This window comes from Talpa occidentalis, unplaced genomic scaffold (genome assembly GCF_014898055.3).
Source record: "Talpa occidentalis isolate TD23 unplaced genomic scaffold, MPIMG_talOcc4v2.1 talOcc4.11, whole genome shotgun sequence".
Classification (NCBI taxonomy): domain Eukaryota; kingdom Metazoa; phylum Chordata; class Mammalia; order Eulipotyphla; family Talpidae; genus Talpa; species Talpa occidentalis.
Window position 1 is genome coordinate 12,897,895 of NW_023601104.1, and position 23,007 is coordinate 12,920,901.

At 46.8% G+C, this 23,007-nt stretch overlaps 2 protein-coding genes and 1 pseudogene across 13 annotated transcripts in view; 1 reads left to right on the top strand and 2 right to left on the bottom strand.

The window, feature by feature from the left end:
• Positions 1–7,216, bottom strand: part of PPIP5K1 (diphosphoinositol pentakisphosphate kinase 1) — a 33,279-nt gene extending 26,063 nt beyond the window's left edge. For all 12 annotated transcript variants that reach the window (XM_037502360.2, XM_037502355.2, XM_054701075.1 and 9 more), the window contains exons 1-17: positions 7,176–7,216; positions 6,665–6,839; positions 6,052–6,247; positions 5,566–5,656; positions 5,265–5,350; positions 4,789–4,943; positions 4,556–4,657; positions 3,624–3,785; positions 3,393–3,514; positions 2,350–2,451; positions 2,019–2,105; positions 1,829–1,904; positions 1,581–1,690; positions 1,414–1,496; positions 1,114–1,245; positions 821–942; positions 362–544 (exon numbers count right to left, since the gene is read on the bottom strand). In XM_037502360.2, coding sequence (XP_037358257.1) covers positions 362–544; positions 821–942; positions 1,114–1,245; positions 1,414–1,496; positions 1,581–1,690; positions 1,829–1,904; positions 2,019–2,105; positions 2,350–2,451; positions 3,393–3,514; positions 3,624–3,785; positions 4,556–4,657; positions 4,789–4,943; positions 5,265–5,350; positions 5,566–5,656; positions 6,052–6,247; positions 6,665–6,811 — 1,956 coding nt within the window. In that variant the 5' untranslated portion in view covers positions 6,812–6,839; positions 7,176–7,216. The remainder of the gene's footprint in view (positions 1–361; positions 545–820; positions 943–1,113; positions 1,246–1,413; positions 1,497–1,580; positions 1,691–1,828; positions 1,905–2,018; positions 2,106–2,349; positions 2,452–3,392; positions 3,515–3,623; positions 3,786–4,555; positions 4,658–4,788; positions 4,944–5,264; positions 5,351–5,565; positions 5,657–6,051; positions 6,248–6,664; positions 6,840–7,175) is intronic.
• Positions 7,217–15,127: 7,911 nt separating this feature from the next.
• Positions 15,128–15,393, bottom strand: LOC119237915 (cytochrome c oxidase assembly protein COX20, mitochondrial-like; annotated as a pseudogene).
• A 2,037-nt stretch (positions 15,394–17,430) lies between these two features.
• CKMT1A (creatine kinase, mitochondrial 1A) lies at positions 17,431–22,976 on the top strand. The gene is made up of 9 exons (XM_037501748.1): positions 17,431–17,763; positions 18,375–18,573; positions 18,777–18,872; positions 19,357–19,578; positions 19,760–19,845; positions 19,967–20,090; positions 22,068–22,202; positions 22,388–22,513; positions 22,723–22,976. Exons 1-9 carry the CDS (start codon positions 17,615–17,617, stop codon positions 22,837–22,839), a joined length of 1,254 nt encoding a protein of 417 aa, XP_037357645.1. The 5' UTR covers positions 17,431–17,614; the 3' UTR covers positions 22,840–22,976.
• Positions 22,977–23,007: the final 31 nt, after the last annotated feature.

Below are 23,007 nucleotides of genomic sequence, written 5' to 3' on the forward strand. Positions count from 1 at the left end.
GGTACCTCCAGCAAGGCCTATTGCATAAACAAACACATTTACATTTCTGCAGCAAAACATGACTATTTATTTATACTAAATGCATTTAATAAGGATTAAAAATAGCTTAATGACAATCCATGTCAGGTTTTTCTGACCAATTGATCATGGCTCCAAACATAAAAATCTTTTGGATTTTTGAAACTGCTAAGAGCTTATGGACCCATAATCATCTCAAAAGGTAAAGATTAAGTGAGATAATGTGTGAAAAGCACATAAACAGTACCTGACTGGTAGTAAGCGCTATTATTAATCACTAATGGTTAGAATTCTAGGAATTTGGGATCAGGCGTGTTGGGCACAACAGTAGGGAGAGCCTGACCTGATCGTAATCCTCAGGTCCAAAGGGTGCATCCTGCTGCAAAATATGATGCAGTCGAGCCTTCACCCGGTGCTGGCAGCTGCTTAAGGAATCACCATCGCTGTCCAGGAGCCCATTCATGTTGGCACTCTTCACCATTTGTACCAAAATGGGTGTCAGCTCCCCTTCAAGAGCCAGAAGACCCTAAGTGGGGAAGTATAAAATCTATTCGTTTCTCTTTCAGTCTGGTCCCCCTAGCTCAAGTTGGCCCCAGAGATCCAATTAAGCTGGAGTATAGGTCAAGAGATCTGTCAGCATTGTCAGCTCATTCTCAGTCATACAGAATAAGATGAGACACAGCAGAAAATTCTTTGAACTAGCACACAAACACCTTGCAATGCCCTACTTAATTCTCCAAACACTCTGCTTCTCTACTCTACCTAAAAGAAACTGAGCTTGTGGAAGAATTGAAGTGTGCACCTTGGCAAAGGCAGCAGCAGTCATCTGCACTCGACCCTCATCAGAAGCATAGATCTTGAGATCATGGCGGAAAGTGCTATGAAGACGAAGCAGCCCACAACCGGGGAAGCCAGCATAGTCACCTGGAGGCAAAGAGGAAGACCAGGAATGGACTGCTATAAATATCCATATGGATGAAAGAATGCTCATGTACCCAATAGCTTCCGCATTGCCTCTGTCCCTTCATTCTCCAAACTTATTCTCTAACCATTCTATCCCACTCCTGCTAGGTATTTGTCCCACAAAACACTTACCCTGACCTCCAGGGTACATGCAGCGAAAAGCTCTTCCCAGCTCCTCAGCCTGAACTCGGCCAGCAGGAGTCAGCTCTCCACCCCACTTCAGTACCAACAATAGCGAAGGGGCCAGAGCCTCCCCCTGCAGGTCTGTAGGAATAAGGAGCAGTGAATACGTCTAAATCTAAGGAAAATTGTGGGGACATGTAAAACATTAGATCTTCTAAAACCCCAGAAAAGAAACTGGGTGTAGAGATCATCTAAGGGTTCAAAAATAAGAGATCTGAGTGGTAAAGGGAAGGGGGTATTATATCTTACCTTGCCCCTCATTAGAAGCTTTCACTCCATGAGGGTAGTAAGTCAACTGCACCTTCCGATTGATGCCTGAGAAGTGACCATACCTGCAGGATAAACTCACAGTTTACTTTCCATTCCAGCACATAATTCTCATGGTTATTGGCTCCCTTTTCTGCCCCCTTTCTCACATCTCCAGCACAGATTTCAGCTGCTCCAGTTTCCCAGTCTTCTCTTCGATTTCACCACCTGGTTCTTTCTCTAGTTCAGCCAGTAGCAGTCTTGTGATGTCCAGCACCTCCTGCAGGAAGTAATATCCATACAGGAAGCCAAGTTCTGGTCAGTCACCCTTTCATCCCGCTCTCTTATCAAGGCCCAAATCCTAAACTCTCTATCTTTCCCAGAGCATTGCCTCTCCCAGTCAGATTCACCACCTTACCTGTAGCTGCTCAGGCCGCTTTAGTTTTAACTTCCCTGTCTTGTAGCCACCATGTTTTTCAAATAGACTGAAAAACCTGAAGAAGGAAAAGCTTCAGTGTGGAGTGAGCCAGTTAAAATCTCTGTGAGCTGCCCCCTCTCCAGCCTCCCTCACAAAAGCATACTAATCTAAATTAGGACATTCTTCCTACCTTGGGTGTGTCACCTCCATCTTCATCTTCTGTTTGGGGGTACGATCCCCATGACGGATAATTGCAATGACACAACGAAGTTCCATCCTAATATAGAGAAGATTGTTAGAAACTCTCCCCCACCTTACCCCACACTGTCTCCTGTCATCTCATCCCCATTTGATATGCCCAAGAACAGAGAAATAAGCAGTACCTGAGACCAGGAATAAAGATAAAGTGAAGGAAACTGCCTAGAAGAGACCCAGACTCTATGACCCAGATAGCACAGGGTAGGAAGTAACCACTGACTTAGGGATTAAGCAGGTTACCCAGATTTTTTACTTTTACTCACATAGTCCCTGATGTGGTAGGGACAATGGGAATGTCCTCAGCCTCTGTGGGGATTGACCATGGGATCTGGAACTGTGGGGCAAGCTCCCGCATTATGGTGTTCCTAGGAGAAACACAAAGAAGTCATGTGAAAATGAATGCATTTGGGGCCTCCCTGGTGGCGCAAGGGGTTAAGTCACAGCATTATGAAGTTATCTGCAGCCACTGCAACACCAGTTCAATCCCGGCCAGGATGGTGACCCACATGGCAGACCCACAGCAGACCTCTCTTGTCTCCCCCACTGCTCCCCTCGGCAGTGTATTTCAGTAGATCTGCCTGTTCTACTCCCTACTCTGACTCTGGTGGCTCCTCTCATTTCCCCCTCTACCCCACTCCTTTAGCCTGTACCCCCTCAGCACTTGTATGCATAAATAAATAAATCTTTAAAAAAAAAAAAGAAAATGAATGCATCTGAGCTGTGTGTGTGAATGAAGCTCACAAAACCCAGCAAGTTGTAGGAGAATGTATTAGTATAAAATCTATAAAAAGGCTCCTATAAAAAATAAATATCAAAAACTTAAAAAAACGCCTCTTTAATTTAATATAATGTTTAATAAAATAAAATATTAATAAATGCATAGGAATGACAAATATCAAATTGAGGATTGTGGTTTCCTCTGGGTGGGAGGGAAGGGGAAGAATTAGGAAGGGACATATGGGTTTCAAATGTATCCTGGGTATTTTATTTCTTAAGATAGGTGATGAGTACATGGATGTTCACCATATTCATCATCCTCATGTCTTTTTGAATTTTTCAATATTACATGAAGTCAAGTTACAAAACAGTACCATAGTATACTCAAATTTAGTAAAATTGTTTGTAAGTGGAAAAAAAGGACATACAGTTGTATTTAAAACTGTTAGCAGTAATTACCTCTGTGACCAGTGTTGAGAAGGCAAGGGGGTTGAACAACCCCTTGCATTACATTATTTAAAATAAATTAAAAGATTTCAAACTCTCTTCTCTAAGCCATTCTCCCCAGCCCAGACAATGTGTTCCTTACCCCAGAATCTTGGCACAGTCATCATAATATTTCATTGAGTTCTTGACAAAACTGAAGCCATTGACATCACACACAAAGGAGTGACCATTGGCACGTAGAAGGTCAAATCCACAAACTGTTTGCTGTAGGGGAAAGAGGCAAGATAAGAACAAGAGAGCCACTCTTCCATAAAGGCCACTGCACCTGTCTCTCTCCCCTCATTCCACAAACCCCCTATGGGCTGTCCTTCACCTTAAAAGCTACGCAGACTTTCCTGGCTACCAGTTTTTCCATGGCGGTCAGCATGACTGGATAGCGGATCTCTTTCCCTTCACTGTCTCGTTCGACCTTCCCATCCAAAGCAGGAGATTTTCTGGCTTCAGCATGGGCATAATCTGGCCCCACTGTATACACCTGCAGGTACATAGCATCACTGAGTATGCCCACAGCTCACCCTGCATGTGAGAAGACAACATAAGCACTACATCTGTGGACTAGTTTCAGAGTAAAGAAACAAAACAAAAAAACCCAAGGAGATTGACATTTTCTTATTGAGTTCTACATATCAATCTGAAGATGTCTTCCTAGGATTCTGGCACTATCTTCTAGTCTTTTTTTTTTTTTTTTTAAATAGAGGCATGTTTTTATTTATTTATTTATTTATTTATTTATTTATTTATTTATTTTTATACATGCACTGGGTACAGTCAGAAGCGTGGGAGGGTGAGAGAATTCACCAGAGCCAGAGCGGGGAGCAGAGCAGGCAGAAGGACCGAAATACACTGCTGAGGGGAGCAGCGGGCGGCAGGAGAGGTCTGCGCACCATGTGGGACCCTCCTCTGGTGGCCGGGGAGCAGCCGGGGATCGAACCGGCGCCACAGAGGCCGCGGGCAGCTTCGCAACCCAGCGCTCAACCGCTGCGCCACCGGGGAGGCCCTATCTTCTAGTCTTTATTAAGAAACAGCTTATCAATATTTTGCCACATTCCATGTCACCCTTGCCCTTGCTCTCATAGCAACAATGTCAATGTCTACTTCCCCCACTTGCTATTTTCACCAGACTGTGAAAGCCATCACATTCACACTTCATTTTCTACAACCCCATCTCTACAGATTTCTACTTGCTTTCCAAGCAGCCCATTCCCACCCATTTATAATCTCTTAAATCCCTGTTTCCACCATAACCTTGACATCTGTGCCATCCGTTGGCATAAACTCCTCATAGATATATGACCCTGTCTTTCGGACGCTGCTCTCAGGAGAGTATACGCTGCTTCGGCTTCCAATCTTGAGGAGGAAAAGGAAGGAACAAATGTTATCACTCACTCTTTTCCCAAACCCTCCAGCTCCCCTCCCCACAATCTCAACGTTGTCTTTATACCTCTCTGATACCCCAAATGCTCAAATGCCCCCCACACCTTACGGAAAAGGCGCTGACTTCCTCCTCCAGCTGAGCTGGGGTAGTAGATGTAAACATTGTGGTCCTCTGCGCTCACTGGCTTCTCCACAAAGGGCTTGGGAAAGACAGCTCCATTGACCTCTACCTGGTCTTCACCTTCTATCAGGTTGCACTCTGAAAGATAGGTATATGGTCACTCTGAGGGCCTAGGATTGAGGAGCACTTTCAACTCCTACTTCTTAAGTTTCTATGAATCTATCTTATAATAGATATGGTAATATCTACATAGGGTACATAGATATAACACTATCTACAAAAGAAGTTCAAGACCCTGTTCAGGCTCTGTTCTCATAGGATCTGATTCTACCCATAATCCAATAACCAAAGTCTCACTTTGATTAGTGGTACCTAGGAGATGTCTAAAGGTTGGCAAAATGGGCAAAGTCATAGAAAACAAGACAGGGAGGGCAGGACTGGACAAGGTGAAGTACTTACCTTCAGGCCGGGCAGGGTCACGATTGAGCACAGCATATCGAGGCAGATCAATACCTTCTTCCTGAAGGATCCGGTACACCTCCCTCCTGTTACCCCAAAATAAATTAGCTGGGAGAGATGGGGGATGGTAGAGAAGCTGGGGATCACATTTGCTTAGGAACAGGGAGATACTTGGGTCACAGAACTCAGAGGATGGTGTCCAAAAATTGAACATGGATGTTTGACTATCCCTCTCAGAGCGGACTCTCTAGACAGGCACGATCTCAGGCCACCCATCCCATAGGTCAACAGAGAGTTATACCTATCCTGGATGTAATACTGCATTGCCAGGTCATTGATAAGAAAGGGATTTCGAAGTTTGGAGTATGCAACAGCTTTGTCCAGAGGAAAGCCTGGGATGGAGAAAGGAAACAGAGTGAGCAAAGAGAGAAAGTTTAAGAAACACAGTGAGAAAACAGGGAAAGAAACAGAGATACATTAAAGCTATTAGTTGCCACTGAGCTTTACCCATCCAACTTATCATTTATCTTTCTGTGCAACTCCCCAAGTCTAGACTATTTAACAAGAAAAAGTAAAAAGAAATTATTTTTAGGGTACTCCTAGAGACACTAAGAGCCTTAGAGCTGTCCTGAGGTTATAAAATGGGCTTTGAACTGCCCCCCAAAAATCCTTCAAGATGTAGGGAAAGCAAATCTTTTTGTGCTGTTCTCAAGTATATCAGGACACATAGCAAGAAATTTATTTCCCCGGCCAGCATTCCCAACACCATTCCGTCCCAGACTCCAACCTTTAGAATGGAAGGAGATAAGGCAGTGACAGGATGGCCAATTTTCCACAGGCTCATTAAGGATCACATCTTCTCCCAGGATGATAACAGTCAGATAGTCAAATCTGCAGAGTCGCTCAAGGATTTGGGTCATTGGCTTGGACTTTGATTTCTTGGTCATAGCACAGATGCCAACAATGATTTGAGGTTCAGGAGGCTACAGAGAGAAAGTGCTGTCAGAAACTCAGCAAGTTTGTATCTGGACAACCCTATCAGGGAACACTGGCTAATCTCCTTAGGCCAGAGAGTCTTGTTAGGACTTTGGACATATGAGGCAAAGTTTGACTCTTTGGTCTAGATTGGGGCACCTCTAGAATTCCTACTGCCTATAGAAGAGTAGCCTTTCCCTAGCAGGAAATGGGGCTGAGACTGAAGAGTCAGGCCACAGGGGACTTTGGCGAAAGGTGATCTAACCAATCAATCTCCACTCACCCACCCCTTTATCAGGATCGGGCCTGCTTAAGTCTCTACATTTGGGAAGAACAGCTCGGTGTCTCCATCCAGAGGAAATCTCTACTCTCTATTACTGGGATTCCAACACGCTGGGGTCCCAAACATCACTCTCTATTCTTACCACTTCATCCTCCTCGTCCTCAAGGAGCTCGCTGTCACTCTCTTCTGTCCTCATGCCTATTCCACGGGTGCCCAGCCCCTCATCTCCAGCTCCAAGGAAGAAGTGGGCTGTGGCTCTCTCGCCCTCACTGGCCGGCAACGACCACATCCCCGCTGGAGTACCCACTCATCCCGCTCTGCAGTAGAGGGTATCCCATCAGCTCAGAATCCAAGCCTCTCCTCACCGCCCCCACCTCCCTCCCCACTATCCCTTATAGCATTCCCCTCACCCCCCCTACTGGCAGTGGGTAGGGAAGGGAGAGGATCAATGAAGGAGAAAATAAGAGGAAACTACAAACTGGGGGGAACAGGAAACAACATTATGGGAAGGAGGAACAACAGGAAAGGAGGCATGTGGGCAATGACTTGAAATGACTAAAGAGCCATAAGAGAAAAGCAGAGTCTTTCCTTTCCTCCCTGCTCATCCCACCCCCAACCAGGAATCTGGCAAGGATCAGAAGATTAACTCTTACAGTGCTGGCATGTCCCCTCTTCTGCCAGCAGGAAACACTGTTAACTCCAGCAGCAAACGGGAAAGGCAGTTCATGAAAGGTTACTGTTGATTCCTAATAGAGAGAAAGTTAAACGACATTTCAAACTTTGGATTCATTCCAAAACGTTTCCTAGCCCTTGTCCACCTCCCACAGCAGTTTAATTCAAGGGCAGAGGAATGAGAAAGCTCAACTGCCTTTGCCCTTAACCCCCATCTTCATTTCTACTAAGAAGCAACTCAAAAAACAGTATGTTCTAAGCATTACATCAGAACACTAAAATCCCTGTGCCTCCTGTCTCTCCACCTGCTCCACAGACAAATGCCCAAGTCCAGAAAACATGTTTATTCAAGGAAAGAGATCTAGTGCTGGTGAGGACGTTGAGGAAACAGTCATCTGTACAGTCTCCAAACATTCTTAAACTGAAATTTCAATTTCTCTTTACCATCTCCTGGTACTACAGACCCAAGGCTCTCTAAGCCAAGATCCCTCACACCACAAGTTATAGTGGGGGAAAAAGTCTGCCTAGAGTCATAATCAGCGAGATATAAGACTTAAACTTGAGTTATAATAACCTGGCAGTTTCACATGCATGCAAGTTTTCTTTCTTTTAAATGGAAGTAACATTTACATTGCAACATTACATAAATTCAGATGTGCAGCATTAAAAATCAACATGTTAGAACAGTGGTTCTTAACCAGTTCTGATTATGCTGTGCAGAGGACATTTTGCAACAGAAATTTTTTTTTTTTAAATTTTTAAAAGATAATGGTTTTAATTGAATCAGAGATGAAAAGAATGAAAAGCCCTGTTTACTACTTACATAAAAGAAAATTTTAAAAAATAATCACTGCACAAAATACAACGGGTGGGGTTATGCTGTGGTATTAATTTTTTCTCCGTGTTTTCCTTCACTGTTCAAGATTTTTTTTTTTTAAGATTTATTTGTTTATTTATCTATCTATTTATTTATCTATTTGTTTATTTATTTATACAAGCACTGGGTACAGTCAGAAGCGCGGGAGGGTGAGAGAATTCACCAGAGTCAGAGCGGGGAGCAGAGCAGGCAGAAGGACCCAAGTACACTGCTGAGGGGAGCAGCGGGCGGCAGGAGAGGTATGTGCTCCATGCGGGACCCTCCTCCAGTGGCCGGGGAGCAGCCGGGGATCGAACGGGCGCCGCAGAGGCCGCGGGCAGCTTCGCAGCCCAGCGCTAAACCGCTGCGCCACCGGGGAGGCCCGCAACAGAAATTTTTGACTGTCACAGCTGGGGAAATGATATTAGCCTCCAGTGAACAGAGGCCAGGGATACTGCTAAACATTCTAAAATGCATGCTATTTGGGCCCCCTACTTCTGCTCCCCTCCACATGCCTTTCCTCACATACCCCCTCACTGGCCTACACCCCAGCACTTCTTTGCAAAAATAAATAAAATCTTTAAAAAAATAATAATTAAAAAAATAAAATGCGGGCCTCCCCGGTGGCGCAGCGGTTGAGCGCTGGGTTGCGAAGCTGCCGGCGACCTCTGCGGCGCCGGTTCGATCCCAGGCTGCTCCCCGGCCACCAGAGGAGGGTCCCACATGGCGCGCAGACCTCTCCTGCCGCCCGCTGCTCCCCTCAGCAGTGTACTTCGGTCCTTCTGCCTGCTCTGCTCCCCGCTCTGGCTCTGCTGAATTCTCTCACCCTCCCGCAACAAAACAAACAAACAAACAAATAAATAAATAAAACATGCCTCTATTAAAATAAATAAATAAATAAATAAAATAAAATGCATGCTATTTCCCCACAACAGAGTTATTGGGTCCAAAATACAGTAGTGACTAGGTAAAGAAACCCTGTTATAGGGCATCCCCTGGTGGCGCACCACCACCTCCCCTGGTGCCCACAGCCTCTGCAGTGCTGGTTTGATCCCCTGCCACTGGCAAGGGTCCCACATGGCTGGACAGACCTCTCCTGCCACTCCCGCTGCTCCCCTCAGCAGTGTATTTTGTTGGTCTGCCTGTTCTGTTCCCCGCTCTGGCTCTGGTGAATTCTCTCACCTTCCAGTGTGCTTCTGACTTTACCCAGTACTTGCATAAATAAATAAATCTTAAAAAAAAAAACCCTGTTATAGAGAAACTCTCCCACATGTGGCATGTGCAAGGATAGTCATAACCTACTGCTCATAGCAAAAACTGAAAACAACTCAGATGTCACAAATAAAAGAATGGATAATACAATGTTGTATATATAAATGATAGACCAATAACAATCTGAAAAATGAATTATTTTATGTAAAAACAGAGCTTTCAAATGCAAATTGCAGATAGAGACATGCAGTATAAGTCTATATGCATAAACAGAAATATTACATGCCTATAACTTATGTAGTCAGTGGAAGTATAAAAACATGGACTAGAAAGAAAGACATCAAATTCATTTACCTCTGAGGAGAGGGGAGAACAGAAAAATTTGAATGAAACTTCACGACCTCATCTATGTTTATTTCAATTTTAAAAGAGATCTGAAGCAAATATATAAAGGTTAACATTTGTTAATACTGAATAGTGGGACTATGAGTGTCAGTTATTATTTTCCAAAAATAAAATTGAGTCACACACCAGCAATCTTCCTGTCTCCAAAAGTTCTAAGCACTGACCAATGACTAACAAAAGCCATAAATTCCTTAAGTAAATGGATTAATTCTTACAGGCTTTTAAAAACTTTCAATAATTACTTTCTGCATTTTTATTGTACACCCTTCTATTACAAGGGGGGTTTACAGCTTTGATTAGTAAGTTATAGCTGATCTTTATATAGACCTCGACCTTTGCAGTCTTTGCCATCTGCTGTCTCCATTGCTCAACAACTAAGGGGGCAAAACATTCTCCTCACTATTTCCAGTAATGCACTATCAGTCTTAAACATACATCTCCCCTCCTAACTAATATGCTGTTTCTTTGAACTCCTTTTTTTAGTGACCTGACCCAATTTCAATGACTGAGGCATTCCAGACTTCCCTGTACAATTTAAGCAAGTAGAATTTTGTTGCAGTCTTCATCCTTTATCTGAGGCAGGAGCTTACTCCCAGCCTTTCTGCCACTAAGTCCTTCCTGGTTTTCTACTTAATGTACAATCAAATCGTTGAAATTCTGCTACAATTCTCTAACAGGGAATGGTAATAGCACAGGGCAGGAAAATCTGTTCACAAATATGGGGCTGAAGAGGATGAAAGGTCTAAATTCATAGTTAACCAAACAAAAATAGAAGCCTGACAGAAATAGCTATGAAATAAGCCAAGATTTACTTAGATGTACCTCTCGGAGAAGATGAGGTTCAATGTAGTGTTACAAGAGACACTTTCCTGTTTCCCGTGTTGTTCTTCCCTTCCCCCTCTCCCCTAATATTCTGTTGCAAAAGACTTCAGATTCTACAGTAGGCTAAAGGGCAGTCTTACTCTGGCCTGGATCAATGTGGAAAGGAGTTGTGGAGGAGGGGAGGGAGAGAAGAAAGAGGTTGATAAGAATAGAGCCCAAGGCAGATGGGTAACAGGCTCAAGAATATGCATGCTAGGGCCTCCCTGGTGGCGCAAGGGGTTAAGACACAACCTCTGAAGCTGTCCGCAGCTGCTGCACTAGTCAGCTGCTGCACTAGTCAGCTGCTGCACTAGTTCGATCCCCAGGCAGGGAGCTGACCCATAAGGCACAGCAGACCTCTCCTGGCATACCCACTGCTCCCCTCAGCAGATGTATTTCAGTACATCTGCTGTACATCCAGGCTGTTCTGTTCCTCACTCTGTCTCTGGTGAATCCTCTCACCCCCCACACCCCTGGCCTGTACCCCAGTTCTTTTTTTTTTTATATAGAGGCATGCTTATTTATTTATTTGTTTGCTTGTTTGTTTGTTTGTTTGTTTATACATGCACTGGGTACAGTCAGAAGCGCGGGAGGGTGAGAGAATTCACCAGAGCGGGAAGCAAAGCAGGCAGAAGGACCGAAGTACACTGCTGAGGGGAGCAGCGGGCGGCAGGAGAGGTCTGCGCGCCATGTGGGACCCTCCTCCAGTGGCCGGGGAGCAGCCAGGGATCGAACCGGCGCCGCAGAGGCTGCGTGCAGCTTTGCAACCCAGCGCTCAACCACTGCGCCACCGGGGAGGCCCATGTACCCCAGTTCTTGTATGCATAAATAAATCAATCTTAAAAGAAAGAATATGCATGTTAAATCAGGTCTGCAGAAGGGCTCAAGAGGAGGTGACTGTGTAACTTATTTATCTCTTAAAATTTAGGGCTGCTTGCAGTTGTGCTCTAATTTCCTAAATCACCATGCACTTGATGAAGACCTCCATGAGTGATGAAGGGGAAAAACACCATCACAGATCCATGCAGGAATACTTTAAACACAGTCTCTCCTTCCCACCCTCAACAAAGGACACCTCAGCTCCTCCTTGAAGTAATTTTTAATCCTTCCTACAATCTTTTTCTAACTGATGTTGCTCTCCTTGTTCTCAGCTGTTCTCCTTGTTGCTCTCCTTGTTCTCACTATCAACTCACCCATACTGCCTCCTTCACCCAACCTGCTCAAAAGACTCATCGAGTCCCCTTGTTAGGGGGAAAAGGATGTCCTAAAGCTAATTCCATACAGGCTTTGTGGACTCCACCCCCACCCCAGGCCAAAGCCACTGGGAACTCCAAACCCCATCACCACCAAAGGGAAGGTGGCTGGGACCTGAGGGTGGGGTTAAGCAGCCAGGTTGGTATAAAGCCAGACACATGGGCTTTGGGGGCTCCCCCATTTTGGCTCTCCACCAGCTAGCAGTGTCTGGCCAGCTCTAAGAGTGCTTTTTGGGTTTCCAGGTCTGCGGATCGGGTAGGACGCATTAAAGACTTTATTTCCCTATTTCCTCCCTGAGTTGTCCATTTTCCTTATTACCTTTTCCCTTGTAAATAAACCTTTTATTAACCTTTTGTGTGTGCCTGTAGTGGAGTATTAATAAGTCCCTTTTAAGCGCCCGGGTGAGGACCCACAGCCAGGCAACCCGATCAATATCAGGGCTGCCCTATAACACCCTGACCACTCCCAACACTGACTGTCCCTACCACTGGCGACTGACCCAACACGTACTCCAACTGGTCCTCTCACTCACCGCTCCCCCAGCACTAAAGAATCCCTCAAACCCTCAGATGAGTCACCACCCTTGGTAACAGATTTATACTAAGCCCACGAGATCCCCCACAATGACTGCCTGAGCTCTGCTCTTTCCTCACACCACCCTCTCCTGCAGGCTCCTTCCCCAGCAACAACCCCTTCCCTCAAGCTCATCCTCTCGCTCCTCGACTCCCCTCCACCCCTCCCCACAGGTCTCCCCCCTGCGCTCTTCCCACGCAGGTGCCCCTCTGCCTCACGCAGACCCTCACACACGCACCCTCCCCTCCGGGACCCCTTCTCGGCCTCGCCCCACACGGCCCCGGGCCCCGAACGCCGCCCCGGGGCTCCGAGTCCACCAGCCCTCGCCCGCCCCCGCCTCGCCAGCCTCACGCTCCAGACGCCGACCCGGAGGCCTCCGCCTCGCCTCCCCCCACGCAGCCCCCCGCCGGCACCAAGCGCGGCCCTCGGCCCCAAAGGCGCCCACTCGCACACAGCCCACCCCCTCAGATACCGCCCCCAGCCCCCAGCCACTCCCCCACCGCCCCCGGCCTCACTCACCCGCCTCCCTCCGCTCGCGCAGCCGAACCTGCCGGCAGCGACACCTGACAGCGGCCCAATCAACGCGCGACTTCGCTGCGTCGCCGCCAATCAACGGAGGGCGCGCACGGGCAGGAGTCAGGCTGCGTTGGCCGGCGCTTCTGCGCGGAGGAGGGCGGCCCCTAGTGGCTGTGGAGAGGAAGTGCAGCCTGATGCTCTGGATTTCTGACTGTGTCGCCGCCGGAGTGCAGATGCTCTGTCTAGACACAGAGTTCCCAGCGAGACGGAGCAGGGAGGGCAGGGGAGATGCAGAGGAAGGAGTAGAATTTGTGCCATTGCAGTTCTGTGACTACAACACCAGGTCTTCTGTTTGTTTTGTAAAGCAGAACGCCCTATGAAATATGTAGAGATACAATGTGCGTAGGTTGGAAATGTTAACAGATGTAGAAGAATGATAGGGAGACAGGCGACAAAAACTGGAATAAACACCAGAAAGGCGAGGAGAAAAGAAAATGGATGGACATGGAAAACTGGATAAATTGATTCTGTCTCCACAGCCTGCTTGCTCTCTCGCCTCCTCATTTAGAGCCAGACAAACCTGGGTTTTATGCTTGGCCTTGACTTTAGTAGCTCTGCAGCTTTGGATAAGTCGCTGGATTTCCCACAGTCTCTGTTTTTTTCATTTGTCAGAGAGGGGGATTAAAAACTTAACTCACAGGTTATTTTCTTTTTAAAGGATTTATTTTATTTATGCAACCAAGAACTAGGGTATAAGCCAGAGATTTGGGTTGAGAGGATTCACCAGAGACAGAATGGGGAGCAGAACAGGCAGATCTACTGAAATACACTACTGAGGGGAGCAGCAGGCCGGTCAGGAGAGGTCTGCTGCACCATGTGGGTTAGCTCCCTGGCTGGGGATAGAAAACATGCTGCAGTGGCTGCCATAGCTTCATTGTGCTGAGACTTAACCCCTTGTGCCACCAGGGAGGCCCACTCACAGGTTATTAATTATGTGAAAGCATTTTGGATACGCTTGTATTGCTATTATCTTTGCATCATCACTTGGGCTTACCTTGTCAAAATAATTCCAAGTTCCCTCTTTCTCCTCTGCAACCTTAAAGATATTACCACTTTATCAGACAAATGCTCAGCTGAACCCCAGGTCTATTACATGTAATAGATATAATTCTAAGAACTGGCACTAAGAGAAATAGGTAGCTCCCTAGTTGGTGCTCAGACTTATATCCCTCCTACTACTCCAATCCCTCAACAAGTTATTAAAGCATCTTTTTTTTTAAGATTTATCTATCTATCTATCTATCTATCTATTTATTTATTTATTTATTTATTTATTTATTTATTTATTTATACAAGCACTGGATACAGTCAGAAGCATGGGAGGGTGAGAGAATTCACCATTGCCAGAGCGAGGAGCAGAGCAGGCAGAAGGACGGAAGTACACTGCTGAGGGGAGCAGTGGGTGGCAGGAGAGGTCTATCAGCCATGTGGGACCCTCCTCCAGTGGCCAGGGAGCAGCAGGGGATCTAACAGGCGCTGCAGAGGCTGCGGGCAGCTTTGCAACCCAGCGCTCAACCGCTGCGCCACCGGGGAGGCTCTTTAAGCATCTTTTAAGTAATTAATTTGTCTTCTCTTCCCCCTGAAAATGTAGACTCAGTTCCTCCTAGTCACCCATTGGAACAGTCCAACTCGAGTCAAAGAAATAATACATAATTATTATTATAATTATAAAATACTTTATAAATATTATTAATAATAATTATTATATTATATTGTGATATAATAAATGTATGTATTGATTACTTCCAATATGCTATAGGATTTTTTAAAGTCTTAATACATTATGTGCCAGAGACTTGAGGGAAATAAGAAAAATATCTAAATGTACATCTTTTCTTAGTAGAGCTATTATTCAAATTTGGATAGCTACTCTTCAAATTCGAGTGATTTCTCTACTTCTTTGAGAGGGCCTTATTTTTATTTCTGTAACTCTCTCTTCTTTTTTTTTTTTTTTTTTTTTTTTTACTTGATTGAAGGCTTTATGGTACATAATAGGTAGGTTTTTTTATAGTTGCTCTCAGCTTTTTTCACACTGACTTCCGTTGTATTTGGGTGTTCTATGCCCGAGATTGCTCAGCTGCTGCTGTTGCCATTGGTTTGTTTTCTTTCAGGATCAAGGTGGGTACTTTCATATAAAATCTTATTTTTAATTCCTTCTCTGGCAAATCTTTCCTGGATTCTTTGTTTTGCATAGTTATACCTACAGTGGAACCAGCATCCTAAAGTCACTAAGAAAAATCCTCCTACTCCAACATCACGTGATCTTCTAATTTTACTAGTTAACAAAAAATGTCCCAGGCCAGCCACAACAGATCCTAATGAACCATATAATATCGAATCCCGGGCACAGGGGATGTTTTCAACATCTAAAATTCCTAGAAGTTTAAAGGGCTTTCCCTTCCCGGGCTCGCCTGGCTCCTGCTCGGCGGCCATGGGGCATCTGTAACTCTCTCTTCTTGCTCCCTCTCTTTAGTTTTAGTAAACACCCTCACAATCAAATAACAACCCTATTGCTCTGCAAGATTATCTCCTTCCTTATCTGGGTAAATATACACCAGTCTAAGTAATTATATTTGCTTCCTCATAGGTACTCCTTAACCTAGATAATGAGCCCCTGTGACACAGTAACATTTTCCATCTCTCCCAAAATGACCACATTTCAACTACAGAACTCTATTGATAATTACTCTCTTGCCAGCAGAAGGAGTTAAGAGAGAGACCTAGTTGAGAGGTGCATGGACTCTAAGGGTTACCCACAAATGAGGAAGGCAGGAAGAGGAACACAAGTGAAGTCTGAGAGAAATGAAGGGAATGGGAGAATAGAAGCAGAGTGGGGTTTCATTAGTGGGGCCAGAGGACAATGTGAAAGGAATTGCTCTTTCTCAAATACTACCCTTCTATGATTTCAAAGTATCTTACTGTTTTGTGGGTACACCAAAATAGAACTAGGAAAGAACTAATGCTAACATACCACTCCACTATAATTGCCCCTCCACACTGAAGTTCCACATCTCTTGTCTTTGGGTTCCAGCATTCATTCTGCTTCCTGCAAGGACAGAGGTGAAGTCCCACCAGAGCTTCACTTGGAACTGTGGGAGCAAAACCCTCAAATTTAAATATGCACCTTATGAGGAGAAAGGAAGAGAGCAGGAAGAAAGTGGAGATTCCCTGGTGACCTTTGACCATGGATACCACTCCCCCTTACACGCTGGATTAAACAGCATTAGGGAGCCAAAAGAAGAAACACATGTAATGGTTGGGGACCTGTGCCTGCCTGTCCCATGCCTACACCCAGTCATCTCACCGCACCCTTTACTTCACCTTACACTCTCACCCAGTGCAAGAACTGGGAGCTGCAAAGAGGGGAGAGGTGGAAGAGGAAATTAACAATTCCCTTCCCACCCCTGCTCCACACCCAGTTCAACCACCAAGTAGCCAAGCTTTCAGAGAATACTCAGAGGGAATTCCTTGTGCAGCGGAACAGGTCTGAGCTTGGAAAAGATTCTGAGAAACAGGGGCTTCCCTGGTGGCGCAAGGGGTTAAGACACAGCACTATGAAGCTATCTTCAGCCACTGCAGCCCAGGAGCTCGATCCCTGGCCAGGCCAGGAAGGTGACCCACATGGCGCAGCAGACCTCTCCTTCCTCGCCTGCTGCTCCCCTCAGCAGTGTATTTCAGTACATCTGCCTGTTCTGCTCCCCCATCTCTCTGGCCTGCACTATCTAGCTCTTGTATGCATAAATAAATAAACCTTTAAAAAATATTCTGAGGAGTAAAAGACAAAAGGCAAAGTAGGAGAGGGGGAGAAGAATAGAGGAAGGGTGGGGAAATTAGGTAATCCTGAGACGTGGAGGTGGGAAAGACTTGGGGGCCAGGTAGGGCTGGGGAACACAGCACAGCTGGGTTGAGAGTTAATGTCCCATTCTTCTTTGGAACTCCTTCCACAACCTTGTAAGGAGAGCACAGGTGTGGCAGGGAGGAGCCTTGGTCTTCTTCCTGGTTCCAAAGAAAAGGTGACCTTGAGGCAGCGGGTGTCTTTCCCCATGCCTGCCTCTAACTCGTGTTTTTCTCGGTGTCGTCCTCTGGCATTGTGTTTATTCCGCGGTTTCCCCGCCGCCGCCTCCCCAGGGAAGCTGGGGGGGTTGCTGAGGCAGGCCGAAAGCAGAGACGAGGTTGGGCAATGTCATCCTTTCACACCCACGGAGTGACGGATCGGGTTTCCAATTAAACTGAAGGGCTTGGGGGAAGGGTGCTCGGGTTTTGCCAGGCCCCTTGGGTGCTGTCCTCCTCTTGGTGCTGAAACCTGGGCCTCTGCATCCCAGGTGGGCCCGAATCCCCAGCGGAAGGGGTGCGAACCTCGGGTACCCCTAACCTGACGGCGCTGCCCACCTCGGCCCCGCACACCTAAGGTGGTGGCAGGCGGGAAGGCGGGGCCTGCTTGAGCCCCACCCCTGGAGACTGCGGCTCGGCCTCCGTCTCCTCCGCCCGCCTCAAGGCTCATTGCGCCTTTCCGCAGTCCGCTCGGTACCGGCTCCCGCTCCCGCTCCAGCCTCCGGCGACCCCTGTTTCGACTCCAGCCTCGCCCCACCTCCGGTCGTCTGCCCGCCCCGGTTGCATCCTCCCTCCCTGCTCCAGCCCGGCGCCAGCTCCTGCTCCAGGATTCTGTAGCCGGACCCTCAAGCCATGGCAGGTCCCTTTTCCCGTCTGCTGTCCACCCGCCCAGGGCTCAGGCTGCTGGCCCTGGCCGGAGCTGGGTCTCTAGCGGCTGGGTTTCTGCTCCGCCCGGAACCGGTCCGAGCTGTCAGTGAACGGCGGAGGCTGTATCCCCCGAGGTATCAGTGTCCGAAGCGCGGGGTGGGGAGACGGGGGTTAGGTGGTGATGGGAACGGAGGTGAGCTTGGAGATGAGAACCCAGGCACCAGAGGAGGGTTATAATCATGAAGGCGCAGGAGTGGGCGCTGTATAGTCTGGAGACTTCAGCCGGGTGGGGGTGGAGGCCAAAGCCACAAGGGAAGGCATTCTTGGACCTGTAAGCCGCAGTCCCCGCCCCCAAGACCAGCTCTGGTCCTGTGAGTTCTGGCGGCAACACTCTAGCCAAATCCCTAGCTGAGAAACCAGGATCTATCCTTTTTTTATCACCTCCATCTCCTTTTCCTGCTGTTCTCCCGTCAGTCTCCCCCCATCCCCCATCCCTGAAGTGTTCATGGGAGGAAAGAACTGAGTGTGTCTGGGGAAACTGAGCTGCCAGCCAGAGGAAGTTAGAACTGTTGGGAATGAATGGAGCCTGAAAGTTCCTAATGAGATTACCAAGGTTTAGCCTCCCTCTAATCTCCCCTCTTTCCAAGGAGCAAACCAGACTTGGCTAACTGGATAGCTCCCAGCTGACTACAGCATTAGGCCCCTTGTGCCCTCCCTCCATGGTTACTGGGTACCCCCTCCCTAGCGCTGAGTACCCAGACCTCCGAAAGCACAACAACTGCATGGCCAGTCACCTGACCCCAGCAGTCTATGCCCGGCTCTGCGACAAGACCACACCCACTGGTTGGACGCTAGATCAATGTATCCAGACTGGCGTGGACAACCCCGGCCACCCCTTCATCAAGACTGTGGGCATGGTAGCAGGAGATGAGGAGACCTATGAGGTAGGGGGCCCCCAGAGTTTTCCTGGTGACCCAACTCATCTTCCCAGCAATCCCGGCTCCTTCCCCCTAAAGACCCCTCACTTACCCTCAAGACTGGACCATCCATGCTTAAATATTCTGACCCAGTGAAATCAATTCATAATTAAAGCCTGGAAAGGGACTCCTTCTCCTTAACCACCCTCTCCCTTTTAATTCCTCCTCAGGTATTTGCTGAACTGTTTGATCCTGTCATCCAAGAGAGACACAATGGATATGACCCCAGGACTATGAAACACACGACTGATCTGGATGCCAGCAAGGTCAGTCGAATATTCCGCTTCTGATTTGCATTGCCTTATGAACAACATTTTTTACAGTGCCTTCACCTGAAGCATTTCTTAACTCATTCTACTGCTGAACTTTTTTTTTTTTTTTTTTTTTTTTTTTTGGTGGGACCCTCGCCGGCGCCTGGGGAACGAACCGGCGCTGCAGAGGCTGCCCCTCGCAGCCCAGCTCTCAACCACTGCGCCACCAGGGGAGGCCCTACTGCTGAACTTTTAATCTTGGTGTAGGGAAAGAACTCTGTCTTAAGGGGCAGCAGATAAGGGGATGGTAGATGACAATGGCCATGCTCCCCAGAGTGGACAGTTTTAATGCCCTCTTCAATTGCATTGCTTGCCCAATGGGTTCCCTCCAATGCATGCAGTGAGGATCCCTCTAGCTCCTAAAGGGTCTCCTTCCTGGAAGTCCTCAGTTCCCACCCACTGTTTTTCTGTTATTGTATTAATTTCGCTTTTTCTTCAGATCCGTTCTGGCTACTTTGATGAAAGGTATGTATTGTCCTCAAGAGTCAGAACTGGCCGAAGTATCCGGGGACTCAGTCTGCCTCCAGCCTGCACTCGGGCAGAACGACGAGAGGTCGAACGCGTCGTGGTAGAGGCACTGAGTGGCCTGAAGGGTGACTTGACTGGACGTTATTATCGGCTCAGTGAGATGACAGAGGCTGAGCAGCAGCAGCTTATTGATGTGAGGGGGGCCTTGAGAGGGAACTGGGTGGTGGGAGCAGTGGAAGAGTCAGTGGCAGGGATGCTGGGACACATGAGATAGATGGGTTCTGAGAGGTCTAGGGGCTACTGTGAGAAGTCTTTATATATTTCTATTTAAAGAACAGGTTTATTTGAAAACCCAAGTTCTTTTCTTTCCCCAGGACCACTTTCTATTTGATAAGCCTGTATCCCCATTGCTGACTGCAGCAGGAATGGCTCGAGACTGGCCAGATGCTCGTGGAATCTGGTATGAGGTTTACTTTACCCGTCTTTTGTCTCCATGCCCCAGGTTATGTCTTTCTGTTTCTATCTTTCCCATTTCTTTTCCTGTCTCTTGATAGCTGTACCTCCCTCTCTCCTACCCTCAGGCACAACAATGAGAAGAGCTTCTTGATCTGGGTGAATGAGGAGGATCATACACGGGTCATCTCCATGGAGAAGGGTGGCAACATGAAGAGAGTGTTTGAAAGATTCTGCAGAGGCCTCAAAGAGGTTGGAGAAGAATGATAAGGGAACTAGGTGGGAGGATATAAGGAAAAACCAAACACTAGAATAGGTATGTTGACCTTCTGATTTACCAACCAGCCCAGGACACTTCCGGTAGTGAAAGGGATCACCATCAATCACTCCAGGACATAGGTATACATTAGGATTGTCCAGGGAATGCCAGGATTTTTGGTTACTCTAAGAATAGATTGAGAAAAGAATGTCAGGAATCTAAGGAAGTAAATAAAGTAGTTCCCATATTATGCCAAAAAAAGAGTGACTGAGATGGTGGGTCAGTGCCAGGACTGTATGATAATGGGATGGTGGAGCTTGTATATAAGGAACATTTTAAGCTTAGGTAGATGCAAGGACAAAAGATTGGTATTTTCATGATTCTAACGTAACCATCCAGTTCTGAGCTAAGGTAGGCCTTGACTCTGGATTCTGTCATTTTTGTTAAAGTGTTAGATCTAGGCTTGAAGCTAGGAGCAGGAAGAGGAAAATGGGAATGCCTTAAGTTCCAGAATGTGTGCTTCTAGATGAGGGGTTGAACTGAATCCTCAATCAAAGTGGATTCAATCCTAGGTTAGAATATTCAATTCTAGATTAGAAATCCCCATAAGCCCAATACCTAGGATGTGTTCTCAGAGATACATTTCTATTTTGGACTTGTAAAGACAGAGTCCCTCCTACTTTTAGATTCTAGTTGATAAGTTTCTACTGTTTGTGGCGAATAATAGATAACATATTCTGACTGAAAGTGAGTCAGAAAGTACTTTTTAAATTAAATTATAGGGCCTCCCCGGTGGCGCAGCGGTTGAGCGCTGGGTTGCGAAGCTGCGCGCGGCCTCTGCGGCGCCGGTTCGATCCCCGGCTGCTCCCCGGCCACCAGAGGAGGGTCCCACATGGCGCGCAGACCTCTCCTGCCGCCCGCTGCTCCCCTCAGCAGTGTGCTTCGGTCCTTCTGCCTGCTCTGCTCCCCGCTCTGGCTCTGGTGAATTCTCTCGCCCTCCCGCGCTTCTGACTGTACCCAGTGCATGTATAAACAAAACAAACAAACAAACCAGCAAACAAATAAATAAAGCATGCCTCTATAAAAAAAAAAAAAAAAAAAAAAAAAAAAATAAATTAAATTATAGGTCTCAGTTTCTTCATCTGTAAAATTAGGATGAGACTTCCTATGTCTTAGGTTACTGTGGGGATTAACTGAGATAATGCATGTAAAGTACCTGACCTTTTAATAAGTACTCAAAAGTGTTAGGTGCTATTGTTCTAAATGTAAAGATTTCCCCCGAGGTCAGCATGTAACTATGCCATGGATCTTTCTGAACTATGAATAAGGTCCCCTTTACTCATGAAAGCTAATGGTCTTTATGTCCATCATGCTGGCAGATCCCCCATCTCTTCAACTCTTTTAGTTATCTTCATGATTAGGACTTTTAAGAGAAACAACCTTCCCACATTCCCCACCCCTCACACAGACCTTTAAGTCCAGCTCTTCTGTACTATTTTCACCTCTCTGCTTTCTCACATGTGCTTTTTCCACAGCTAACAGAAGGTTTTCTTGCCTCTTCCTGTTTCAAAGCCTACACCCTCATTTTTTGTCTGAAAGGACTCTTCCAAGCTCCAGGCTCATTAGCAAAGCAAAGATAATGCATGCAGAATTTATTGAATAAGCAGTCCCTTCCCAGTTAAGCTTACCACCTCCATTCATTTCTCTAGATGATTCTTCCTGGATTATACCTCAAGTTTCTCTTCTTCCACACACAATATATTTTTCAAAATCTCATTATTATGGGCTTAGAACATCAGAATTATCTGTATGCATGACAAGAACAACCATTTCCACCAAAAAAAGAGAATGCCATTCTTTGACATCCCAAATTTCTGGTTCTAAATGTATTTCTGGAGTTCCTGTGGGTCTAGCTAAGGGAAAGTGCACATACCCTTGACTTTTTACTAAGAGAGTCTTTGTGGACTCAGGTAGAACGGCTGATCCAGGAACGTGGCTGGGAATTCATGTGGAACGAGCGTCTGGGATACATCTTGACCTGTCCATCTAACCTGGGCACTGGACTTCGAGCAGGAGTGCACATCAAACTGCCCCTCCTAAGCAAAGTAAAGGAGTTGTGCAGTGAGAGAGGGGTGTGAGGGAGGAAGGTGGCTATATATGGATGGGGCACTATGGAGTCAGACAAACTAGCTAAAGGGTTGGGGGAAGACGTGAGCAGTTCAGGGCTCTTTCAGATAGGACCAGACTCTGATTCTGTTGACCCTGCCACCAACCCCTCTCTCTTCTCTAGGATAACCGCTTCCCAAAAATCCTGGAGAACCTAAGACTCCAAAAGCGTGGTACTGGAGGAGTGGACACAGCTGCCACAGGCAGTGTCTTTGACATCTCTAATTTGGACCGACTGGGTAAATCAGAGGTGAGATCCTTCAGAATCCTTAGGGTGAGAATACAGGTTTGTGGGGATTGAGACATGAGGGGATTTAGACATGACAGTGTGCCTCAGGAATGTACATTCTGGTTGACTGGGGAGGCAACTGGAAAATGACTTTCCAGAACAGACAAGTCAGTGCTAAGGAAAGAAACACAGGTTACGAGAAGCAGAGATCAAGGGTTAGTGTCCTTCAGGTGGAGCTGGTGCAACTGGTCATCGATGGAGTAAACTATTTGATTGACTGTGAACGGCGTCTGGAGAGAGGCCAGGATATCCGCATCCCTCCACCTCTTATCCACAGCAAGCATTAACTCTCCATCCCAGAAGATGCCTCAAGATCCCCAGGACTTCCATCACTCTAATGGTGGCCCATTCTACTTGCCTTTGATTCCTCTCCCCTTTGTCCCCACCAATCTGCCTGTGCTAGTAAAGTCTCCTATGCTATGCTCCAGCTGTCTGTGTTATTTCTAATGGCAGGG